General features: G+C 38.3%; 1 protein-coding gene across 8 annotated transcripts in view; it reads right to left on the bottom strand.

The window, feature by feature from the left end:
• EDA2R (ectodysplasin A2 receptor) overlaps positions 1–21,980 on the bottom strand; it is a 137,230-nt gene that overhangs the window by 61,911 nt on the left and 53,339 nt on the right. For all 8 annotated transcript variants that reach the window (XM_082444995.1, XM_082444991.1, XM_082444993.1 and 5 more), the window contains one exon: positions 14,930–15,026. In XM_082444995.1, coding sequence (XP_082301121.1) covers positions 14,930–15,000 — 71 coding nt within the window. In that variant the 5' untranslated portion in view covers positions 15,001–15,026. The remainder of the gene's footprint in view (positions 1–14,929; positions 15,027–21,980) is intronic.

Raw genomic sequence — 21,980 nt, forward strand, 5'->3', positions numbered from 1 at the left:
ATGGAATTAGAACACTCCCTAACACCATACACAAAAATAAACTCAAAATGGATCAAAGACCTAAATGTAAGGACAGACACTATAAAACTCTTAGAGGAAAACACAGGCAGAACACTCTATGACATAAATCACAGCAAGATACTTTTTGACCCACCTCCTAGAGAAATGGAAATAACAAAAATAAATAAATGGGACATAAGGAAACTTAAAAGTTTTTGCACAGCATAGGATACCATAAACAAGACAAAAAGACAACCCTCAGAATGGGAGCATTAGTGGCAAGGGTTTCAGTTTTTCACCATTGAGAACAATGGTGGCTGTGGGTTTGCCATATATGGCCTTTACTATGTTGAGGTAAGTTCCCTCTATGCCTACTTTCTGGAAGGTCTTTATCATACATAGGTGTTGAATTTTGTCAAAAGCTTTTTCTGCATCTATTGAGAGGATAATAGGGTTTTTCTTCTTCAATTTGTTAATATGGTTTATCATATTGACTGATTTGTGTATATTGAAGAATCCTTGCATTCCTGGGATAAACCCCACTTGATCATGGTGTATGATCCATTAATATGCTGTTGGATTCTGTTTGCTAGCATTTTGTTGAGGATTTTTGCATCTATGTTCATCAGTGATATTGGCCTGTAGTTTTCTTTCTTTGTGACATCTCTGTCTGGTTTTGGTATTAGGGTGATGGTGGCCTCACAGAATGAGTTTGGGAGTGTTCCTCCCTCTTCTATATTTTGGAAGAGTTTGAGAAGGATAGTTGTTAGCTCTTCTCTTAATGTTTGATAGAATTCGCCTGTGAAGCCATCTGATACTGGGCTTTTGTTTGTTGGAAGATTTTTAGTCACAGTCTCAATTTCAGTGCTTCTGAATGGTCTGTTTATATTTTCTATTTCTTCCTGGTTCAGTCTTGGAAGGTTGTGCTTTTCTAAGCATTTGTCCATTTCTTCCAGGTTGTCCATTTTATTGGCATAGAGTTGCTTGTAGTAATCTCTCATGATCCTTTGTATTTCTGCAGTGTCAGTTGTTACTTCTCCTTTTTCTTTTCTAATTCTATTGATTTGAGTCTTCTCCCTTTTTTTCTTGATGAGTCTGGGTAAGGGTTTATCAATTTTGTTTATCTTCTCAAAGAACCAGCTTTTAGTTTTATTGATCTTTGCTATCATTTCCTTCATTTCTTTATCATTTATTTCTGATCTGATATTTATGATTTCTTTCCTTCTGTTAACATTGGGGTTTTTTGTTCTTCTTTCTCTAATTGTTTTAGGTGTAAAGTCAGCTTGTTTATTTGAGATGTTTCTTGTTTCTTGAGGTAGGTTTTTAATGCTGTAAACTTCCCTCTTAGAACTGCTTTTGGTGCATTCCATAGGTTTTGGGTCTTTGTGTTTTCATTGTTATTTGTTTCTAGTTATTTTTTTGATTTCCTCAGTGATCTCTTGGTTATTAAGTAGTGTATTGTTTAGCCTCCACGTGTTTGTATCTTTTACAGTGTTTTTCCTGTAATTGAAATCTAGTCTCATAACGTTGTGGTCAGAAAAGATACTTGATACGATTTCAATTTTCTTAAATTTACCAAGGTTTGATTTGTGAACCACGATATGATCTATCCTGGAGAATGTTCCATGAGCACTTGAGAAGAAAGTGTAATCTCCTGTTTTTGGATGGAATGTCCTATAATCATCAATTAAGTCCATCTTGTTTAATGTATCATTTAAAGCTTGTGTTTCCCTATTTATTTTCATTTTGGAGGATCTGTTTATTGGTGAAAGTGGGGACTTAAAGTCCCCTACTATCATTGTGTTACTTTTGATTACCCCTTTTATGGCTGTTAGCATTTGCCTTATGTATTGAAGTGTTCCTGTGTTGGGTGCATAAATGTTTACAATTGTTATATCTTCTTCTTGGATTGATCCCTTGATCATTATGCAGTGTCCTTCTTTGTCTCTTGTAATAGTCTTTATTTTAAAACTATTTTGTCTGTTATGAGAATTGCTCCTCCACCTGTCTTTTGATTTCCATTTTCATGGACTATCTTTTTCCGTCCTCTCACTTTCAGTCTGTATGTGTCCCTAGGACAAAAGTGGGTCTCTTGTAGACAGCATACGTACAGGTCTTGTTTTTGTATCCATTCAGCCAGTCTAGGTCTTTTGGTTGGAGCATTTAATCCATTTACATTTAAGGTAAGTATCTATATATGTTCTTATTACCATTTTCTTTTTTTTAAACATCTTTATTGAAGTATAATTGCTTTACAATGGTGTGTTAATTTCTGTTTTATAACAAAGTGAATCATACATACATATACATATACATATGCTATTACCATTTTCTTAATTGTTTTAGGTTTGTTATTGTAAGTCTTTTCCTTGTCTTGTGTTTCCTGTCTAGAGAAGTTTCTTTAGCATTTGATGTGAGGCTGGTTTGGTGATGATGTATTCTCTTAGCTTTGGCTTGTCTGTAAAGCTTTTAATTTCTCCATCGAATCTGAGTGAGATCCTTGCTGGATAGCGTAATCTTGGTTGTAGGCATTTCCCTTTCATCACTTTAAATATGTCCTGCCACTCCCTTCTGGCTTGCAGAATTTCTGGTGAAAGATCAGCTGTTAACCTTATGGGGATTCCCTTGTATGTTAATTGTTGCTTTTTCCTTGCTGCTTTAAATATTTTTCCTTTATATTTAATTTTTGATAGTTTGATTAATATATGTCTTGGCGTGTTTCTCCTTGGATTTATCCTGTATGGGACTCTCTGCACTTCCTGGACTTGACTATTTCCTTTCCCATATTAGGGAAGGTTTCAACTATAATCTCTTCAAATATTTTCTCAGTCCCGTTTTTTTCCTCTTTTTCTTCTGGGACCCCTATAATTCAAATTTTTGCATGTTTAATGTTGTCCCAGATGTCTCTGAGACTTTCCTCAATTATTTTCATTCTTTTTCCTTTATTCTGCCCTGCAGTAGTTATTTCCACTATTTTATCTTCCAGGTCACTTATCTGTTCTTCTGCCTCATTTATTCTTCTATTGATTCCTTCTGGAGAATTTTTAATTTCATTTATTGTGTTATTCTTTATTGTTTGTTTGCTCTTTAGTTCCTCTAGGTCCTTGTTAAACGTTTCTTGTATTTTCTCCATTCTATTTCCAAGATTTTGGATCATCTTTACTATCATTACTCTGAATTCTGTTTCAGGTAGCCTGCTCATTTCCTATTCATTTGTTTGTTCTGGTGGGTTTTTAACTTGCTCCTTCATCTGCTGCATATTTATCTTCTCCTTTTATTTAGCTTACTGTGTTTGGGGTCTCCTTTTCGCAGGCTGCGTGTTCGTAGTTCCTGTTGGTCTTGGTGTCTGTCCCCAGTGGCTAATTTTGGTTCAGTGTGTTGTGTAGCCTTCCTGGTGGAGGGGACTTGTGCCTGTGTTCTGGTGGATGAGGCTGGATCTTGTCTTTCTGGTGGGCATGACCACGTCTGGTGGTGTGTTTTGGGGTGTCTGTGCACTGTGATTTTAGGCATCCTCTCTGCTATTGGGTGGTGTTGTGTTCTTGTCTTGCTAGTTGTTTGGCATAGGGTGTCCATCACTGTAGTTTGCTTGTCATCAACTGGAGCTGGATTTTAGCATTGAGATGGAGGTCTCTGGGAAAGCTTTCGCCATTTGATATTACATGGGGCCAAGAGGTTGCTGGTGGACCAGTATCCTGAACTCAGCTCTCCAACCTCTGAAGCTCAGCCCTGACACCCAGTTGGACCACCAAGACCCTGTCAGCCACACGGCTCAGAAGAAAACAGAGAAGAAAAAAGAAAGAAGGAAAGAAAGAAAAGAAAAGAAACAAAATTATTAAAGTTAAAATATTATTTAAAGCAAAAAATAAAAAAACTAATTAAAAAAAAAAGAAACAGAGCAACCAAACCAAAAAAGAAATCCACCAGTGATAACAAGCACTAAAGACTCTATGAAATAAAATACCAAACAAAAAAAGGAAAGAGAGAACCCTAGGAGAAGTGGCAAAAGTAAAGCTGTACAGACAAAATCATACAAAGAAGCATGCATATACACACTCACCAAAAGAGAAAAGGAAAAATATATATATATATATAAAGATAGAGAGCAAAGAAATCAATAAACAAATCTACAAGTAATAATAATCTCTAAGTATTAAACTAAGATAAACATAAAACCAGAAACAAATTAGATGCAGAATGCAAACCCCCAGTCTACATATGCCCCCAAAGTCCACCCCCTGAATTTTGGGATGCTTCATTGTCTATTCAGGTATTCCAGAGATACAGGGTATATGAAGTTGATTGTGGAAATTTATTCTGGTGTTCCTGAGGCTGTTGGGAGTAATTTCCCTTTCTCATCTTTGTTTGCACATATCCTGGGTTTCAGCTTTGGATTTCGCCCCACCTCTGTGTGAAGGTCACCTGAGGGTGTTTATTTTCCGCCCAGACAGGACGGGGTTAAAGTAGCAGCTTATTAGGTGGTTCTGGCTCACTTGGGCCGGGTGGAGGGAGGGGTATGGAATACGGGGCGAGCCTGGGGCAGCAGAGGCCAGTATGATGTTGCAACAGCCTGAGGCACGCCATGTGTTCTCCCAGGGAAGTTGTCCCTGGATCACGGGACCCTGGCATGTAGGGCTGCACAGGCTCCCGGGAATGGAGGTGTGGCTAGTGACCTGTGCTTGCATACAGGCTACTTGGTGGCTCCAACAGCAGCCTTAGCATTTCATGCCCTTCTTTGGTGTTTGTGCTGATAGCCGCGACTTACGCCTGTCTCTGGAGCTCTTTTAGGATGTGCTCTGAATCCCCTCTCCTTGCACACCCCAAAACAATGGTCTCTTGCCTCTTAGGCAGGTCCAGACTTTTTCCTGGACTCCCTCCCAGCTAGCTGTGGTGCACTAGCCCCCTTCAGGCTGTGTTCATGCAGCCAACCCCAGTCCGCTCCCTGGGGTCTGAACTCTGAACCCTGTGCCTCAGATCCCAGCCCCCACCAGCCCCACTGGGTGAGCAGACAAGCCTTGCAGGCTGGTGAGTGCTGGTCAGTTCCAATCCTCTGTGTGGGAATCTCTCCACTTTGCCCTCTGCACCCCTGTTGCTGTGCTCTCCTCCATGCCTCGATGCTCATTCCCCCTCCACCCCTCGTCTCCACCAGTGAAGGGGCTTCCTTTTGTGTGGAAACTTTTCCTCCTTCACAACTCCCTCCCAGAAGTGCAGGTCCCGTCCCTATTCTTTTGTCTCTGTTTTTCCTTTTTTCTTTGGCCCTACCCAGGTACTTGGGGAGTTTCTTGCCTTTTGGGAAGTCTGAGGACTTCTGCCAGTGTCCAGTAGGTGTTCTGTAGGAGTTTTTCCACATGTAGATGTATTTTTGATGTATTTCTTGGGAGGAAGGTGATCTCCACTTCTTACTCCTCTGCCATCTTGAAGGTTCCCCCTCAACACCCATTTATATAAAAACTCCCCAGAAAGTTGGCAAAGAGGGAACCTAATTCAACATAATAAAGGCTATATACAAAAAACCCACAGCAAACATCATTTTCAGTGATGAAAAACTGTAACATTTCCTCCAGGATCAGGAACAAGACAGGGATGTCCACTTATGCCACTATTATTCAACATAGTTTGGGAAGTCCTAACCACAGCAATCAGAGAAGAAAGAAGTAAAAGGAATCCAAATTGGAAAAGAAGAATTAAAACTGTCCCTGTTTGCTGATGACATGATACTATGCATTGAAACTCATAAATATGCTACAGGAAAACTACTAGAGCTCATCAATTAATTTGGTAAAGTTGCAGGATACAAAATTAATACACAGAAATCTCTTGCTTTCCTATACACTAACAATAAAAATCAGCAAGAGGAATTAAGGACACAATCTCATTTACCGTCACAGCGAAGATAATAAAATAACTAGGAATAAACCTACCTAAGGAGTCAAAAGACCTGTACTCAGAAATCTATAAGATACTGATGAAAGTAATCCAAGACAACACAAACAGATGGAGAGATATACCACGTTCCTGGATTGGAAGAATCAATACTGTGAAAATAACTATACTACACAAAGCAATCTACACATTCAGCACAATTCCTATCAAATAACCAATGGCATTTTTTACTGAATTAGCTCAAAATTTTTACAATTTGTATGGAAACACAAAAGACCCTGAAGAGCCAAATCAATCCTGAGAAGGAAAAATGAAGTTGGAGGAAACAGGTTCCCTGACTTCAGACTATGCTATAAAGCTATGGTCATCAAGACAGTATGGTTCTGGCACAAAAACAAAACTATAGATGAGTGGAGCAGGATAGACAGCCCAGAGTTAAACCCACGCACCTACGGTCACCTAATAGATGACAAAGCAGCAAGAATATACAATGGAGAGAAAAGAGTCTCTTCAAAGAGTGGTGCTGAGAAAACTGAATAGCTACATGTAAAAGAATAAAATTAGAACGCTCCCTAACACCATACACAAAAATAAACTCAAAATGGATTAAAGACCTGAATGTAAGGCCACACCCTGTAAAACTCTTAGAGGAAAACATAGGCAGAACACTGCTTGTTGTAAATCACAGCAAGATCTTTTTTGACCTACCACGTAGAGTAATGATAATAAGAAGAAAAACAAATGGGACCTAGTTAAACTTAAAAGTTTTTGCAATGCAAAGGTATCCATAAACAAAATGAAAAGACAACCCTCAGAATGGGACAAAATATATTGGGTTGGCCAAAATGTCAGTTCAGGGATTTCCATAAGATGGTAAAGAAAAACACGAATGAACTTTTTTGTCAACCAAATATTTGCAAATGAAAGAATTGACAATGGATTAATTGCCAAAGTATACAAACAGGTCATGCAGCTCAATATCATAAAAACAAAGAACCCAATCCAAAAATGGGCAGAATGCTTAAAATTACATTTTTCCCAAGGAGACATACAGATGGCCAACAAACACAGGAGAAGCTGCTCAACATCACTAATTATTAGAGAAATGTGAATCAAAACTACAATGAAGTATCACCTCACACCAGTCAGAATATAGATCATCAGAAAATCTATAAACAGTAAATGCTGAAGAGGACGTAAAAAAAGGGAACACTCCTACACTGTTGGTAGGAATATAAATTGGTACAGTCACTATGGAGAACAGTATGGAGGTTCCTTAAAAACTAAAAATAGAACTACCATACAACCCAGCAATCCCACTACTGGGCATATACCCTGAGAAAGTCATAATTCAAAAAGAGTCATGTACCACAATGTTCACTGCAGCACTATTTACAATAGCCAGGACATGGAAGCAACCTAAACATCCATCAACAGAGGAATGGATAAAGAAGATGTGGTACATATATACAATGGGATATTACTCAGCCATAAAAAGGAATGAAATTGGGTCATTTGTAGAGACGTGGATGCATCTAAAGACTGTCATACAGAGTGAAATAAGTCAGAAAGAGAAAAACAAATATCGTATATTAAAGCATATATGTGGAACCTAGTAAATGGTACAGATGAACCGGCTTGCAGAGCAGAAATTGAGACATAGAAGTAGAGAACAAACGCATGGACACCAAGGGGGGAAAGTGGCGAGGGCTGGGGGTTGTGGTGTGATGAATTGGGAGATTGGGATTGACATGTATGCACTGATGTGTATAAAATGGATGACTAATAGGAAATAAATAAATAAACATTTAAAAAAAGAAGAAAAATAAAAGAAGGAAGTGTAACAATATAGTCCCTGACACATAGTAGGGCCTCAAATAGTAATAATAATTATTTATATTGTAATTCTTTCATATGTCTACTTACTAGTAATAATTACAGCAAATCCTCACACAGCACTTTAGTGAGGTAGTGCTACGGGTTAAATTGTGTCCCTCCCAAAATTTAAAAGTTAAAATTCTAAACCCCAGTAACTAAGAATGTGACTTTATTTGGAAATAGGTCACTGCAGATGTATTAGTTAAGATGAGGTTATATTGGAGTAGGATGGGCCCCTACTCCAATCATAAAAAAAGAAAAAGAGCATTGGAGTAAAAAGACATGAGCCTCACTCCTCCCTTGTTCACTTGCTAGAGAAGAGAATGATGAGAGCTAGCTAACTAGCATTTATTGAGAATAACCATGTGTTAGCCATGCCTCTTTATTTTATTCATCAATTCATTAATTTGGAAAATACTTAATGAGCAACTACTATGTGTCAGGATGCTATTCTGGATGTTGTGACTAAATTGAATCAACCAGACAAATTCCTGCTCTCATGGTCTTATATTCTTGTTTATTCTCCACAAAACTCTGTAAGTTGTGCATTATCATCTATGTTTCACAAATAAGCAGGCTTGAGGCATAATGATGTATCACAACAAGTGACCCATCCTGGGAAACTTCTTCCATAACAGAGACACCAGGCTGCAGTGGGTGCAAGGGGGATTTCAAAACAACACATAACCAGTCTAAGAGGCCTCTTTGTCCTGTCGTCTGAAACTTCTCCCTCACCTAGAGATGTGTGGCCATGGTGCATTTCAGTGGTATCCTATCACAGGAAGTGGTCTGGCCTGAGAAATATCCTTTCTCCCACAACTCAGAGACTTCCTTCCTCTAATCTAGATGCACCAGTGACCTGGCCCAATTCCTTACACCCCTTAGGCAGCACCAGCAGAGAGTAGTGAGAGCCGTAGCAGCACCAGATAAACCAGACAGACCAAAATCACAACCACAAAGATCCTGAAAATTAAATTGTTGTTAGAACCAGACTCACAAAAGTAGGCTAGGACCTGTGTGATAAACCTAAACAGGTAACTGCCTGCTAAAATAAAAGATTTAACTGGAACCCTGAGTCTCCTAATATAATTGACAAAAATGTCCAAAATATGAAAGAAAAATCTCCTGTCATAACAAGAATCAGGGAACTACAACATGAATAAGAAAAAGCAATCAACTGACACCAACACTTAGATGAAACAGATGTTGGAATGATCTGACAAGGATTTTAAGGCAGGCATCATAAAATGTTTCAACAAGCAATCACAAATTATCTTGAAACAAAAGGAGAAATTAAAAATCTCGAAAAAGAAATAGGAATTATAAAAATATGTAATTTTAGATAGAAATTATAAAAATAAAAAATAAATCTCACTGTATGAACTCAATAGTAGGGAGGAGATGACAGATAATAGAATCACTGAACTTGAGGACACAAAAATAGAATGTATGCTATGATGGACCTGTGGGACAACAATGAAAGATCAAACAATTATATTATCAGAGTCTCATGAAAAGAGAAGGAAAATATGTGTCTGAAAATATTTTCAAGGAAATAAAAGTTGAATACTTCACAAATTTGGCAAAAGATCTACAGATTCAAGAAGATGAGAAATTCCCAAATAGAAGAAATTCAAAGAAATGAACACCAATACACATTGTAATGAAAGTTCTAAAAACTAAAGACAAAGAAAAAATCTTGGAAGTAGCTGCAAAATAAATGACATTAACTAAAGACCATACCAATAGGAATGACAGCAGGTTTCTATCTGAAGCCATGGAGGCCAGAATGAAGTGGTCAATGTTTTTCAAGTGCTGAAAGAAAAGAACTGTCACAAGTTCAAATTCTATATCCATTGAAACCATCCTTCAGGAATTAACATGAAATAAAGACATTCTAAGGCAAAGGAAAACTAAAAGAATTTGTTGCTAGTAGATGTACCCTTAAAGAATGGCTAAAAGGAGTTCTTCAAACAGAAAGAAAATTTCAAACAGAAAGGAAATGATAAAATGACAGAAGAAGGAATTTTGGAGCATCAGGAAGGAAAAAAAGAACATTGGAAGAACAAAAATATGGCTATATACAATAAACTGTACTTCTCATGAGTTTTATATATTGTTTAATGATTAAAAGAAAAAACATAAAATTATCTGATACTCAAAGCAATGATATTTGAAAGTGAGGAAAGTAAAGGAACCTAAGTAGAAGTAATGTTTCCATACAGTACTAAAAATGGTAAAATGTTGATAACAGTGGAGAGTGTTAAGTCACATGTGTATATTGTAATACAGTAAGTCCCCTACATACGAACGAGTTCCATTCCAAGACCATGTTCATTAAGTCCAATTTGTTCATAAGTCCAACAAAGTTAGCCTAGGTACCCAACTAATACAATCGACTATATAGTACTGTGTGTAATAGGTTTATAATACTTTTCACACAAATAATACATAACAAACAAACAAACACAAAAATAAAGAAAACATTTGAATCTTACAGTATAGTACCTTGAAAAGTATAGTAGTACAGTACAACAGCTGGCATACAGGGGCTGGCATTGAGTGAACAGGCAAGAAGAGTTACTGACTGGAGGAGGGAGAGGAGGTGGGAGATGGTAGAGCTGAAGGATCGTCAGCAATAGGAGACGGAAAGCAAGCTTCAATTTCACTCACGCCTGATGATGATGGAATGTATTTTCACATCTTTGAAAGTTCGCAACTTGGACTTTGTAGGTGACTTACTGTACCCAGAATGATTTCAAGGAAACTGTACAAAAACACTACAAATAAATCAAGATGGAATCCTAAAAAAAAATGTTCAAGTAACCCACAGGAGGGCAAGAAAAGACAAACGGAAGAACAAGAAACAGAAAAAAATAAAATGATCAAATGGTCTAACATATCAACAATTACCTTAAATATAAATAGTTTAAGTACACCAATTAAGAGCAGAGATTGGCATAGTGGATAAACACTATCAAATTGTCCTCAACAAGAATTCCTTGAATAAACAAATGTTTCATTTCTTAAGAAATTAAAAAGGAAGAAATCATCATGAAAAATTTATATTGAAAATTTTCTTTCCTAATGAGGAAGCAAAGAAAATTTGTTCAAATGATCAAGTCCCCCAAAACTCTTTTGCTACTAACCAGTTTTATAAGCAGAGAAACATTGATTTTCTTAATTAATTTTACCAAGCTAGCACAGTTCTTATATAAGTTTTGAATCTGATAGCACTGAGTACTTATTTATTATAAATAAAATATTAACTTATAAAACATAAGAGGGCATTTAATCCAAAATCACAATAAAATTATCCTCGGGATGCAAGATACTTTAATTTTGTAATTTATTAATATATGTCATCAAATTAATATATCAAAGGGACATACATGAAATAGTCAAGAGATAATGAATGATAAAATGAAATAAAATTCAAAACCATTTCTGATTTTTAAAAGTATTACACATTATATAAATGATTTTTAAAATACCCCATATTCTGCTATCTGTTTTTCTACTCAGGTGCCTTACCTGAGTGAAGAATGAACAATAAACAATGAATAGAACAGAAAAAACAAGCAAACAGAAACGGTTCACAAAACTGCAAATAAACAAACACCAAAAGGTGATATTTTCCGCTATCAAATAGAAAACAGTAAAAAAAAAATTAACATAAAGTCCTCATATGTTAGTAATTTAATGTTACAAAGGAAGACATAAAATTAATAGATGATAGAAACACACATTATTTATGTGTGGTTAGGCTTCTAGGATATAAGAATTCCATGAACTGTTGAAAAATAAATGTAATTATAGTGGAAATTAGTAAAAAAAAATCACGTGTTATCTGCTAATATATTACAGGAATCTTAAAACTGTATGCATTATTTAGCTTGAAAATTATACTTCTAAAAATGTGTCCTGAGGAAAGAGTGTTGATTTTCTCTAAAGATTTACTTACAGTGATGTTTATGGTTCATATGAGTGAACTTTGAAACTAAATAAAAGAAATTATAAAAACAAGACTGTGTCAGATGCTGTTAGCTCCTTATCCAAAAGTCATTGCCCATTTTCTTCCTTACTAACAGAACACTGATTTCATTCTGGGTGGCAAAGTGACCAGCCTCAAGAACTGACTCTCCCTTCCTTCCTTCCTTCCTTCCTCCCTCCCTCCTTCCCTCCCTTCCTTCCTTTCTGGCTGCATTGGGTCTTTGTAGCTTCGCGAGGGCTTTCTCTAGTTGCCTCGAGGCGGGGCTCCTCTTCATTGTGGTGTGTGGGCTTCTCATTGCGGTGGCTTCTGTTGTTGCAGAGCATGAGCTCTAGGCACACGGGCTTCAGTAGTTGTAGCACACGGGCTCAGTAGTTGTGGCTTGTGGGCTCTAGAGCTCAGGCTCAGTAGTTGTGGCGCACAGGCTTGGTTGCTCTGTGACATGTGGGATCTTCCCGGACCAGGGCTCGAACCTCTGTCCTCTGCATTGGCAGGTGGATTCGTAACCACTGCGCCACCAGGGAAGTCCAAGAAGTGATTCTTGATTGGTCTTAGTCCATTATGGAAATCCCATTTTTGTTTGCCAGGCATTCATGTCCTAGCACTCCCAGCAGTTTTGAGATACTTATAATGCCCAACTCTGGCCCATAACATACAAAGGAAAATCTGTTGGGGAGCTTCTAGGAAAATACTTCTTCACTAACAACGTCATGCTACTTTGTCTCTGCTCCTTCTTCCTGAATTTGACTCTGATGTGAAGATGTAATGCTTTGAGTTATGGTAACCAAGAGGCCACAAGCATGAGGAAAAAATAACAAGGTGCTCAGGATGTAGGATAAAAAGAGCCTGGGTCCTTGACAATATTGTTGATCTGCCTACCCAACCACAAGGATCCCTGCTTCCAAATTTCATTACATAAATAAATGTGTTTATGGTTCAAGTCACTGGTAAGTTTTATGTTACTTTTAACTTAGTACATCCTAATTTAATCAAAGATTAACTAATTTGCCCACAGCAAAGCTGGGACTCAAACCCATGTGTATCCAATTTTTACTGAACCACTGTGACTTTGACCAAGTCACATATGCTCTCTGAGTCTCAGTTTCAACATCTAAAATGGGGCTAATAATACCTTCTTGGTGAGACTCGAGAGCCAAATGAGATAATGCACATGAAAGCTCTTTACAAAATACAGACTGCTATACAAGTACAAGCTGTTTTTACATAAAGCAGTTGCAGGAACACAATACTGCAGTTCATTCATTTTTTCTGAGCTTTCTAGTGGTGCTGAAATAAATGACAACCAAAGAGGTGCTTAGACAAATGCACATTTCATCATGGGCCACTTTTTGAGAATTTGGTAACAGCAGTTTAACAGAAAGACCTATTTTTCTCCCTTGGAGAAGTTCAGGTTTGTAAATATGGATGGTTTTAAAGGTAATGACCATGTACATGACAGGAACACTTCTCAGAGCTTGTTTTTATAGGAGTGCCAAGACTTTTGATCATGAAGATGAATGTGATATTTAAAATTGTCAAGCTAAGTAGCTTATTCCATTGGGTCCATCCTAATGTCTAGCATGACCTAACTTCTGAAGACTTTTCCTTGGTCTTGGGATCCCTTGTTAACCATGTGGGCACCCCACTGTGGTATAGAATGCTATGTGTAAAGAGTTAAAATTAGAGTTAGTGCTTGTCTGTTAATATCCCTGGACCTTAGTCTCTTCATTTGTGAAATAGGGAGGTAGGATGGAGGCGGGCTAAATAATTGATACATTTTGTTTCAGTCAGAGTATCATGTCACTCTCCTACCTAAAACCATCCAAAGGGTTCCTGGTGTGCTTTTTAAAAAATTAAAATTTCTCATCATAAACTTAAAGATTCCCATGGTTTGGCCGATACCTCCCTCTGTGACCTCATTATGTACTACTCTACCTCTCACTCACCAATCATCAGCTGCACTTACCTTCTTCCTCTTTCTTGAACATGCCTAGCTCATTCTCACCTTGGAACTCTGCACTAGCTGTATCCTCTCCCCAGAAGGCACCTCCTTAGAGAGGCCTTCCCTTGCTACCTGATCTAAGCAGCCACCCAGTCACTCTGTATCAGGTCACTGTAAATAATTCTTGTCATACTTCCATATCTATGTATGTATCTTGTTCATTGTTTGCTCCACTAATTAAAAGGTAAGGTTCATGAAGGCAAATAATTTTGTCTGTTTTACCATACCCACAGTGGCTACAACCATGCCTGCCACTTTGTAGGTGTTCAATAAGTAATTGCTGAATTAATGAACGACTGCATAAAATATATGAGTGTGAAAAAAAAAATCTGCTGGCTGTCTGTTCCCAGCCTTTGTGCTCACAGCTGCAGCCTAAATTTAATACCATCCCCAGGTTCTGGGACCAACAGGGACCTGAAGCAGGAACAATTAAGCAGCTCCAGCTCTGCAAGCCAGGGCTGTGTATAAAATCCCTGCTTTGTGGGTGGTTTTGTTCTGACCCTCACCACTAATTGGTATTCTAGACCCTCACTAGTTCCCCATCAACGAAGCCTCTCTTGCAGTTTCCTCAGTGGCCCAGTCCCTCTAGACAGAGACCACATTTCAGGCTACTCAGTTCTTCTCTCTTTCCCATTCCCAAGACCTGATATCTGGCTCATGAGCCCCAAACAAGTGGGCCCTGCTTTAGTTGACATATGTTCCTAATACCAAACAGCCTTCCTAGGCCTTTGCATTACACATTTACTCTTGAAATACCCCACTATCTCATGGAATCCTCCCCTGCCCCTGATGCTGCCAGGTTGACTTCTTAATGGAGCTGTGACTGCTATTGTTATAATTTTTGTTTTCTGGTTTTTTTTTGATGTGGACCATTTTTTTTAAAGTCTACTGAATTTGTTACAATATTGTTTCTGATTTATGTTTTGGTTTTTTTGGCCCTGAGGCATGTGGGATCTTAGCTCCCCGACCAGGGGTCGAACCCGCACCCCCTGCATTGGAAGGTGAAGTCTTAACCACTGGACCACCAGAGAAGTCCCCTGTCATAATCTTTGGTTTGTTTTATCTACTAAACTGATTAGACACAGATGGGGCTGACTCTCCTAATCTTGGACTCTCTTGGTTGCCAGTCTGGTTCCTAAGATGTGACAGAAATAAGTATCCTGACCAGGGGGACTTACCTTGGAGAGCTCTTGTCCAGGCCCACAGAGTTGGCAAGTGACACACCGTCCCCATTGGTCCCAGTACTCATTTTCTTGGCAATCCATGGTGGGAATGCTATGGGTACAGAACATAACAATTAGGGAACTAGTGGAAAGGGATTTCAAAGTAAGTAGTGGCTTCCATGTCAATTGGTTTATGGGCCTCTTAATCTAGTCTCTGATCCTGGGTTATTAGGGTTGAGAAAGCCAACCCAAAACAGCTAATGCATATATAGCACTGACCATGTGCCAAGAACTCTTAAATGGTTTACAAGTAATAATTCAACCTTTAAAACAACCATATCAAGAATTATTATTAGCCTAATTTTGCATATGAGGAAAATGAAGCACAGAGACCAAGGGATTCACCAAAGTTCACACAGTTAGTGGTTATAACACTTGCTGAACTAGAAAGAGAATAAGACAAGGAGCTGGTTTCTGCCTAGGGAGTAGAGAATAACCACAATCTCTCACATGTTTCCAGCTATTAACAGTTTAGAAAGCACTTTAATACCCATTATATTTGATCCATACAACATCCATGTGAGGTAAGAAATATAGAGATTATCATCCTTCTTTTGTGGATGAGAAAGCTGAAACATGGTTCCCTTTTGCCAAAACTGTCTTTAACTTTGAGGAGAACTAGCTGTCATTGCTTCTGTCCTTGGCTGGGTAGGAGGGGAGAATGACCCAGCATGAAGAAATGTGCTGGTACACTATGGTGTAAAGAAAAGGAAACACTAGTCGGATAACAGTTCTCATAATACAAATGGCATAGGGCAGTGGCACTAACATTGGTCAGAGTGTTGGGAGATATGGGTTCTATCCTGGATATAGGGTAACCAATCATCCAGGTTCGCTTAGGACTAAGAAGCTTCCTCAGGACATGGGACTTTCAGTGTTAAAACTGGGACAGTCTCAGGTAAATTGGGATGGTTGGTCAACTTACTTGGCTCTTCTTTCAAGCTATGATCCTGTATGATTCACTTTATTTTTTCTGGCCTTAGTTACTTAATTTGAAGAAAGGGGGAAGTATATTCCTCACCTACCTTATATAGCTCTTGGGATGATTAAATGAGCTGAAGTCCATCAAAGCATTCTGAAGGATTTGAAAAGTTATACAAAATAAGACAGAGTTAAGTATGTAGAGAGTGAGTTTTCTACAAAGATGAATTTTAATGTAAGTAACTGATACATGGGGCTTGCACTGCTCAAAGAGAAAGGTGGGGTGAGATTCTTTTCTTCACTCCTTAACCTCATGCCAAGGTGAACTTCAGGTGGCTTCTCAAAGTACTGAGAGTCCTAAGTATGTACTTCCAGTCAGAAGAGAGGAGAGTGTGAATGTGCACCTTGAGGGACCATCACTCCTTCCTTCAAAAGTCCCCAATAGCGATGGGGTAAGTCATCCTGTCTGGCATTTTTGCTTGAATGCACCTTTTCCCACCATCAACTGGGCCATTCTTTCCCATGCATTCATTCAGAAGAAAGTGGGCTACAAAATCCATTTTTGCACAAGCTGAAGATGCTCCCTCCTATGTTGTTTTGATTACTGGCCCATAGTGTCACCCTCAGTAGGTACGCTCCCCTCCCTACTCCATCTTCTCATTAAGAACAAAAACCATCAGTGGTCTCACAGCCCTCATGACAAGGGAATTAAGTATCATGGGCACAGGACCAGCATACTGGTCTGGACAACTCCCCTGTATCCTTCTCTTGCCCACAAAAACAGAAAAACATCGTCAGGAGCCAAAGAGCAGTCCTGCCCTTGAGATAAGCTCCTGATATAGGCATCTGAAATCTCCATAGCAGCTGTTTCTGGCCTTTGGGTGTCTGAGACACCCTATTCTGTTTAGTATCCAGAGCCCCTCCCATGTAATAAACATCATGTGGCATGAATTTTAACATGTCCCTCTAACTTTGGCTTTGAGACCTGTGTCTAGGCAAGTCAGGCATATTGCCAAATCCCCATATCAGGTCCCAGGGGATGAACAAAGGACTTTTTCCCCTTCTTTTGTCAAACTGTTTATCCAAAGCATACAAGTTAAACTGTCTTTCATTATAAGTTTAACAAATTGCCTTTTCAAAAGAGAAGAAAGCCACATAGACTCTGATCTGTTCTGAAGAAGTCAGGGCATATGGGTAAAATTGTCTAATAATGGTTAAATTATTACCCAGGGACAAACTCAGACCTTATGTAAAGTTTTTCCCTGCGGTCAGCAGTGTCCTGTGGTAGATGTACTGCCTTTTTATTTTAAGAGAAGGTGAGAGAGAATAATTAGGTTTTGAGAAAATCAGAGCTACTCTGAAGCATCCTGTAACTGCAGCTAACACTCTTCTAAAATGTCACAGAAGATATGTCTGAATCTTCCAAACTGCTGTATAAGTCAGCAATATAGACAGACCTATAAGATTTTGACATATGTATATACTCATACAAACACTATCCAGATAAAGATACAAAACCTTTCCATTACCTCAGTAGACCCTTTCATGCCCCTTCCCAGTCAATGCCATCCCCTTCTCCCAGGCAATTTCTATTCTGGCTTCTATCACAATTATTAGTTTAACCTGTCCTTGAACTTCATATAAATTGGATTCATATAAGAGCACTCTTGGGATTTCCCTCGTGGTCCACTGGCTAAGACTGTGTGCTCCCAATGCAGGAGGCCCGGTTTTGATCCCTGGTCAGGGAACTAGATCCCACACGCTGCAACTAAATATCCCACATGCCACAACTAAAAGATCCCGCATGTGGCAAAAGATCCCACGTGCCACAACTAAGACCCTGCGCAGCCAAATAAATAACTAAATAAATATTTCAAAAAAAGAGCACTTTTTTTGTTTCTGGCTTTCTTTGCTCAATGTAATGTCTGTGAGATTTATCCATTACACTGTATGTAGCAATATTCATTCCTTATCATTGCTGTGTAGTACCCCATTGTATGGATATGACACAATTTATTTATGCATTTTTTTTGGTTGATGGACATAGAGCTGTTTCTGATTTGTGGCCATTTATAATAAAGTTGCTATACTATGGTCAATTGATTTTCAAAAAGAGTGCCAAGACAATTCAATGGGAAAGGAACAGGCTTTTCAAAAAAAGGCATTGTGACAACTGGGTATCCACATAAAAAAGAATCAAATTGGACCCTTACCTCACACCATGTATAAAATTAACTCAAAATGGAACAAAGCTTTAAATGAAAGATATAAATCTATAAAACTCTTAAAAGAGCTTTATAAGAAAACATAAAAATGTTTATAATTAAATATTTCTTTCTTATAAGAAAATATAGGTATAAATATTTGTGACCTTTGATTAGGTTATGGTTTCTTAGATACAACACCAAAAGGAAAGCAACAAGACAGAAAAAATGATAAATTTTACTTAATCAAAATTTAAAACTTTTGTGCTTCAAGGACAATATCAAGAAAATAAAAAGACAACCCACATAATGGGAGAAAAAAACCCTATAAATTATAGAGAACTGATAATATATATATATATATAATAATAGAGAAATCTTATAACTCAACAATAAAAATGCAAATAACCTAATTAAATATGGGCAAAGTAATTGAATATACATTGCTCCAAGAAGATATAAAAATGGCCAATAAGGATATTAAAAGATGCTCAACGTCATTAGCAATTAGGGTAATGCAAATCAAAATCACCATGAAATCCCACTTCATACCCACTAAGGTGGCTATAATAAAAAAGGGGATGATTAAGGATCAAGGCAAGGATGTGGATAAATTGCAACCCTCATATATTGCTGGTGAGAATGTAAAGTGGTGCAGTCCTTTTGGAAAATGGTTTTGCAGTTCCTCAAAATATTAAACATAAAGTTACCACGTGATCCAGCAATTCCAATATTTGGTATATAGCCCAAAGTACTGAAAATATATATCCACACAAAAATTTGTACATGAATGTTCCTAGCAGCATTATACATAATAGCCAAAAATGTAGAAACAACTCAAATGTAAATCAACTACGTGGATAAACAAAATGTGGTCTATCAATGCAATTAAATATTATTCAGCCAGAAAAAGGAATGAAGTACTTGATGAGGACTACAACATGGATGAAACTTGAAAATATTATGCTAAGTGAAAGAAGCCACACAAAAGGAAAACTATATGATTCCATTTATATGAAATGTTCAGAATAGGCAATTCATAGAGACAGAAAGTAGGCTAGTAGTTGCCAGGGGCTGGGGAAAGGAGAGAATGGGAAATAGCTACTTAATGGATATGAGTTTCATTTCGGGGTGATGAAATGGTTTGGAACTAGATAGTAGTGATGGTTGTACAACTTGGTGAATATGTTAAAAAACAGTGAATTATGCACTTTAAAAAGTGAATTTTATGGTATGTGAATTATGTTTCAATTTTTTAAGAAAACCTAGTTCTTCAGCTTTTTCTTTAATACTGTGAACTACCCTGTATCATTCTAATAGACATTGCTTAAGTTATTCCCCAAATTAAAATTTTAAAAAGCTATTATGAATATTCTTATATATGCCTCCAAATTATTTTTTTTACCCAAATTTATCTAATAAGTGCTATTTGGGTATATTGATTGGGTTTAACCAGAGGGGCTGACAAGTGGCAAGATGACTAGAATATCTCCTTATTTTGTCTGTCTCTGTCATGTGACTGCTCACTCTGTCCATCCCCCTGTCATGATCCCCTCCCTCCCAAAAAAAAATAACCTAGGAAAATAAGAATGCAACCTGACAGGGAAAAGGAGAAGTAATGAGGCTGACATTAATAATAATTCCCACATGAGCTCATTGTGCCCTAAAAAATTGATGTTGGCTAAGTTTCTCCTGGATGTTAGGTACTCAGACTACTGCCAGAGCAGCTGCCTCTGGCCACAGCTTACGATTGCTGCTCTTCTCAACTTGCACATGCCTGTGGGATGAAACATTCTGTCTCTAGGACGGGTGGGCAGAACAAGATGACAGGTCTAAATTAAGAACTCAGGACTTCATGGAAGATATTTGCTTTTCCTGGGCAGTGCAGGAGGTGTGGGATTAAAAAGGATGAGGAAGACAGCAGTTGGTCCATGCCCTGCCCATTCCTCTCCTTGTGAGCCTACCCAGTCACCCACGTGCAGAGGACTGGCAAAAATCAAAGTAGTTGCGCAGTCTGGCCGTGAGAACAGTGCTTTCTTTGAAAATCAAGCTTCTAATCTGTGCAGTGCCCTCATCATTTCCAGATGCTTGGCCTATAATTCAGATGTTGCTTTATCATTTACTCCTATCCCAGCTTTCTCTTGCCCATTATCTGCTTCCAAACTATCAAACACCTTATCTTCCTCCTGCCCAAGTATTTGTGAATTCTGCATTCCTCAGAATGGTGAGTGGTCCCAGGTCCAGCTCTGCCATCAGAAGCATGATCCTCCCCACTGCCAAACTCAAGGTCCCAATCATACCATGAGAATTTGGTCAATCTCTTTGACTAGTGGTTCTCAGTATAGGCTGCACCTTGGGAGCTTCAAAAAAACACTTATACCTGGGTCACATTCCTGAGATTCTGATGTATTTGGAATTTTAAAAATTCACCAGGTGATTCTCATGTGCAGCCAACTTTGAAAATCATTGTTTTAAGGGCTCTTTTTGGCTCTTGTATGTTTCACCTGAATATAAGGTGCAGTCAGAAAAAAGTCTTTCTGTTCCCCCATATTCAGAGGGAACTTGGTGAGGGAGTAACCTGGGGCCTACCCATTTTATTTTTCTGGAAAGAATGGGTGATAGAGTTATAAGGGCTAAGGGTGGAATGGTTCTTTTAAAACATGTTAGATCATGTCATTTCCAACCTCAAAATCCATCGATGTCTCTCCACCTCACTCAATAAACTAAAGTCCTTATAATGGTCAATGAGGTTTTAGATGATCTGCCTACCGCCCCATCACCTCTTTGACTCCATGATCTACTATTCTTCCTATTATTCCCTTAACTCCAGCCATGCCAACCTCCTTGCTCTTCCTCAAACTAACCAGGAAATGCTTCTACCTTAAGGCCTTAAAACTCGCTGTTCCCTTATTCAGGCATGTTTTCCCCCAGATATCCACATGACTACCTTCCTCATCTTCTTCAGTTCTTTGATCACAAACTATCTTCTTAGTGAGGCTTCTTGACCACTATTTCAAAACTGCAAGTTCCCTCCATATTCCCTATCCCTTCTCCTGTTTCATTCTTCTCAGTAGCACTTGTGACCATCTGACACACACTACATCTTACTTATTTACTTCTTTATTGCCTGTTTCTACCCCAACTAGAATGTGAGCACCATGAGATCATAGCCCTGTTGTGGTCACTACTTCATCCCCCCTGCTTAGAACAGTGCCTGGCATACAATAGGCACTAAATAAATATTTGTTGGATGAGTGAATGGTAAAAATTTACAAAATAATGGTAACAATCTTCTGTCTGAGCGAAAGGTTTCACAGTTTGAAAGGGTTTCATATCAGTTAGCTCAATATTTCCTTCCAGTAACCCTGAGAATAAGCCATGGATTATTATCACCAATTCATAGATTTTAAAAACTGTGGCTTAAAGAAAATAAAATGCCTCTAAATTTATTTAACTAGCATTAAATAAAGCCAGAACTCACAGGTGATTTAAGACTCATGAGTTAGGCATGCTTTCCAAGGCAGTATTGAACTCTAAAATAGGGAATGAAGGTCCTCCCAGGCTGTCACTTAAATTTACTATTTCATCAGCAATCTTTTAGGTTGGGACAAAGGTATTTTCTGAATACTAATCTGTGCTTTAAAGAATGGCTAGACAGGGTTTCTGCTCAAGCCCTAGGAGACAAGGGCCAGGACAAAGATGGTAGCAATAAGAACAGGAAGGAAGTGATGGTGGGAGATACAGATCTTACAAAGTAAGTCCATAGGACCTTACAATTACATGGATGTGAGAGCCAAGAGAAAGACATAAGTCAGAGAAGATTCTGAGGGTTTCTGCCTGGGAAACCAGGAGAACCTCAGGGCACAAAAGTGTGAAAGGTG

Source organism: Balaenoptera physalus (assembly GCF_965194825.1).
Source record: "Balaenoptera physalus genome assembly, chromosome: X".
Classification (NCBI taxonomy): domain Eukaryota; kingdom Metazoa; phylum Chordata; class Mammalia; order Artiodactyla; family Balaenopteridae; genus Balaenoptera; species Balaenoptera physalus.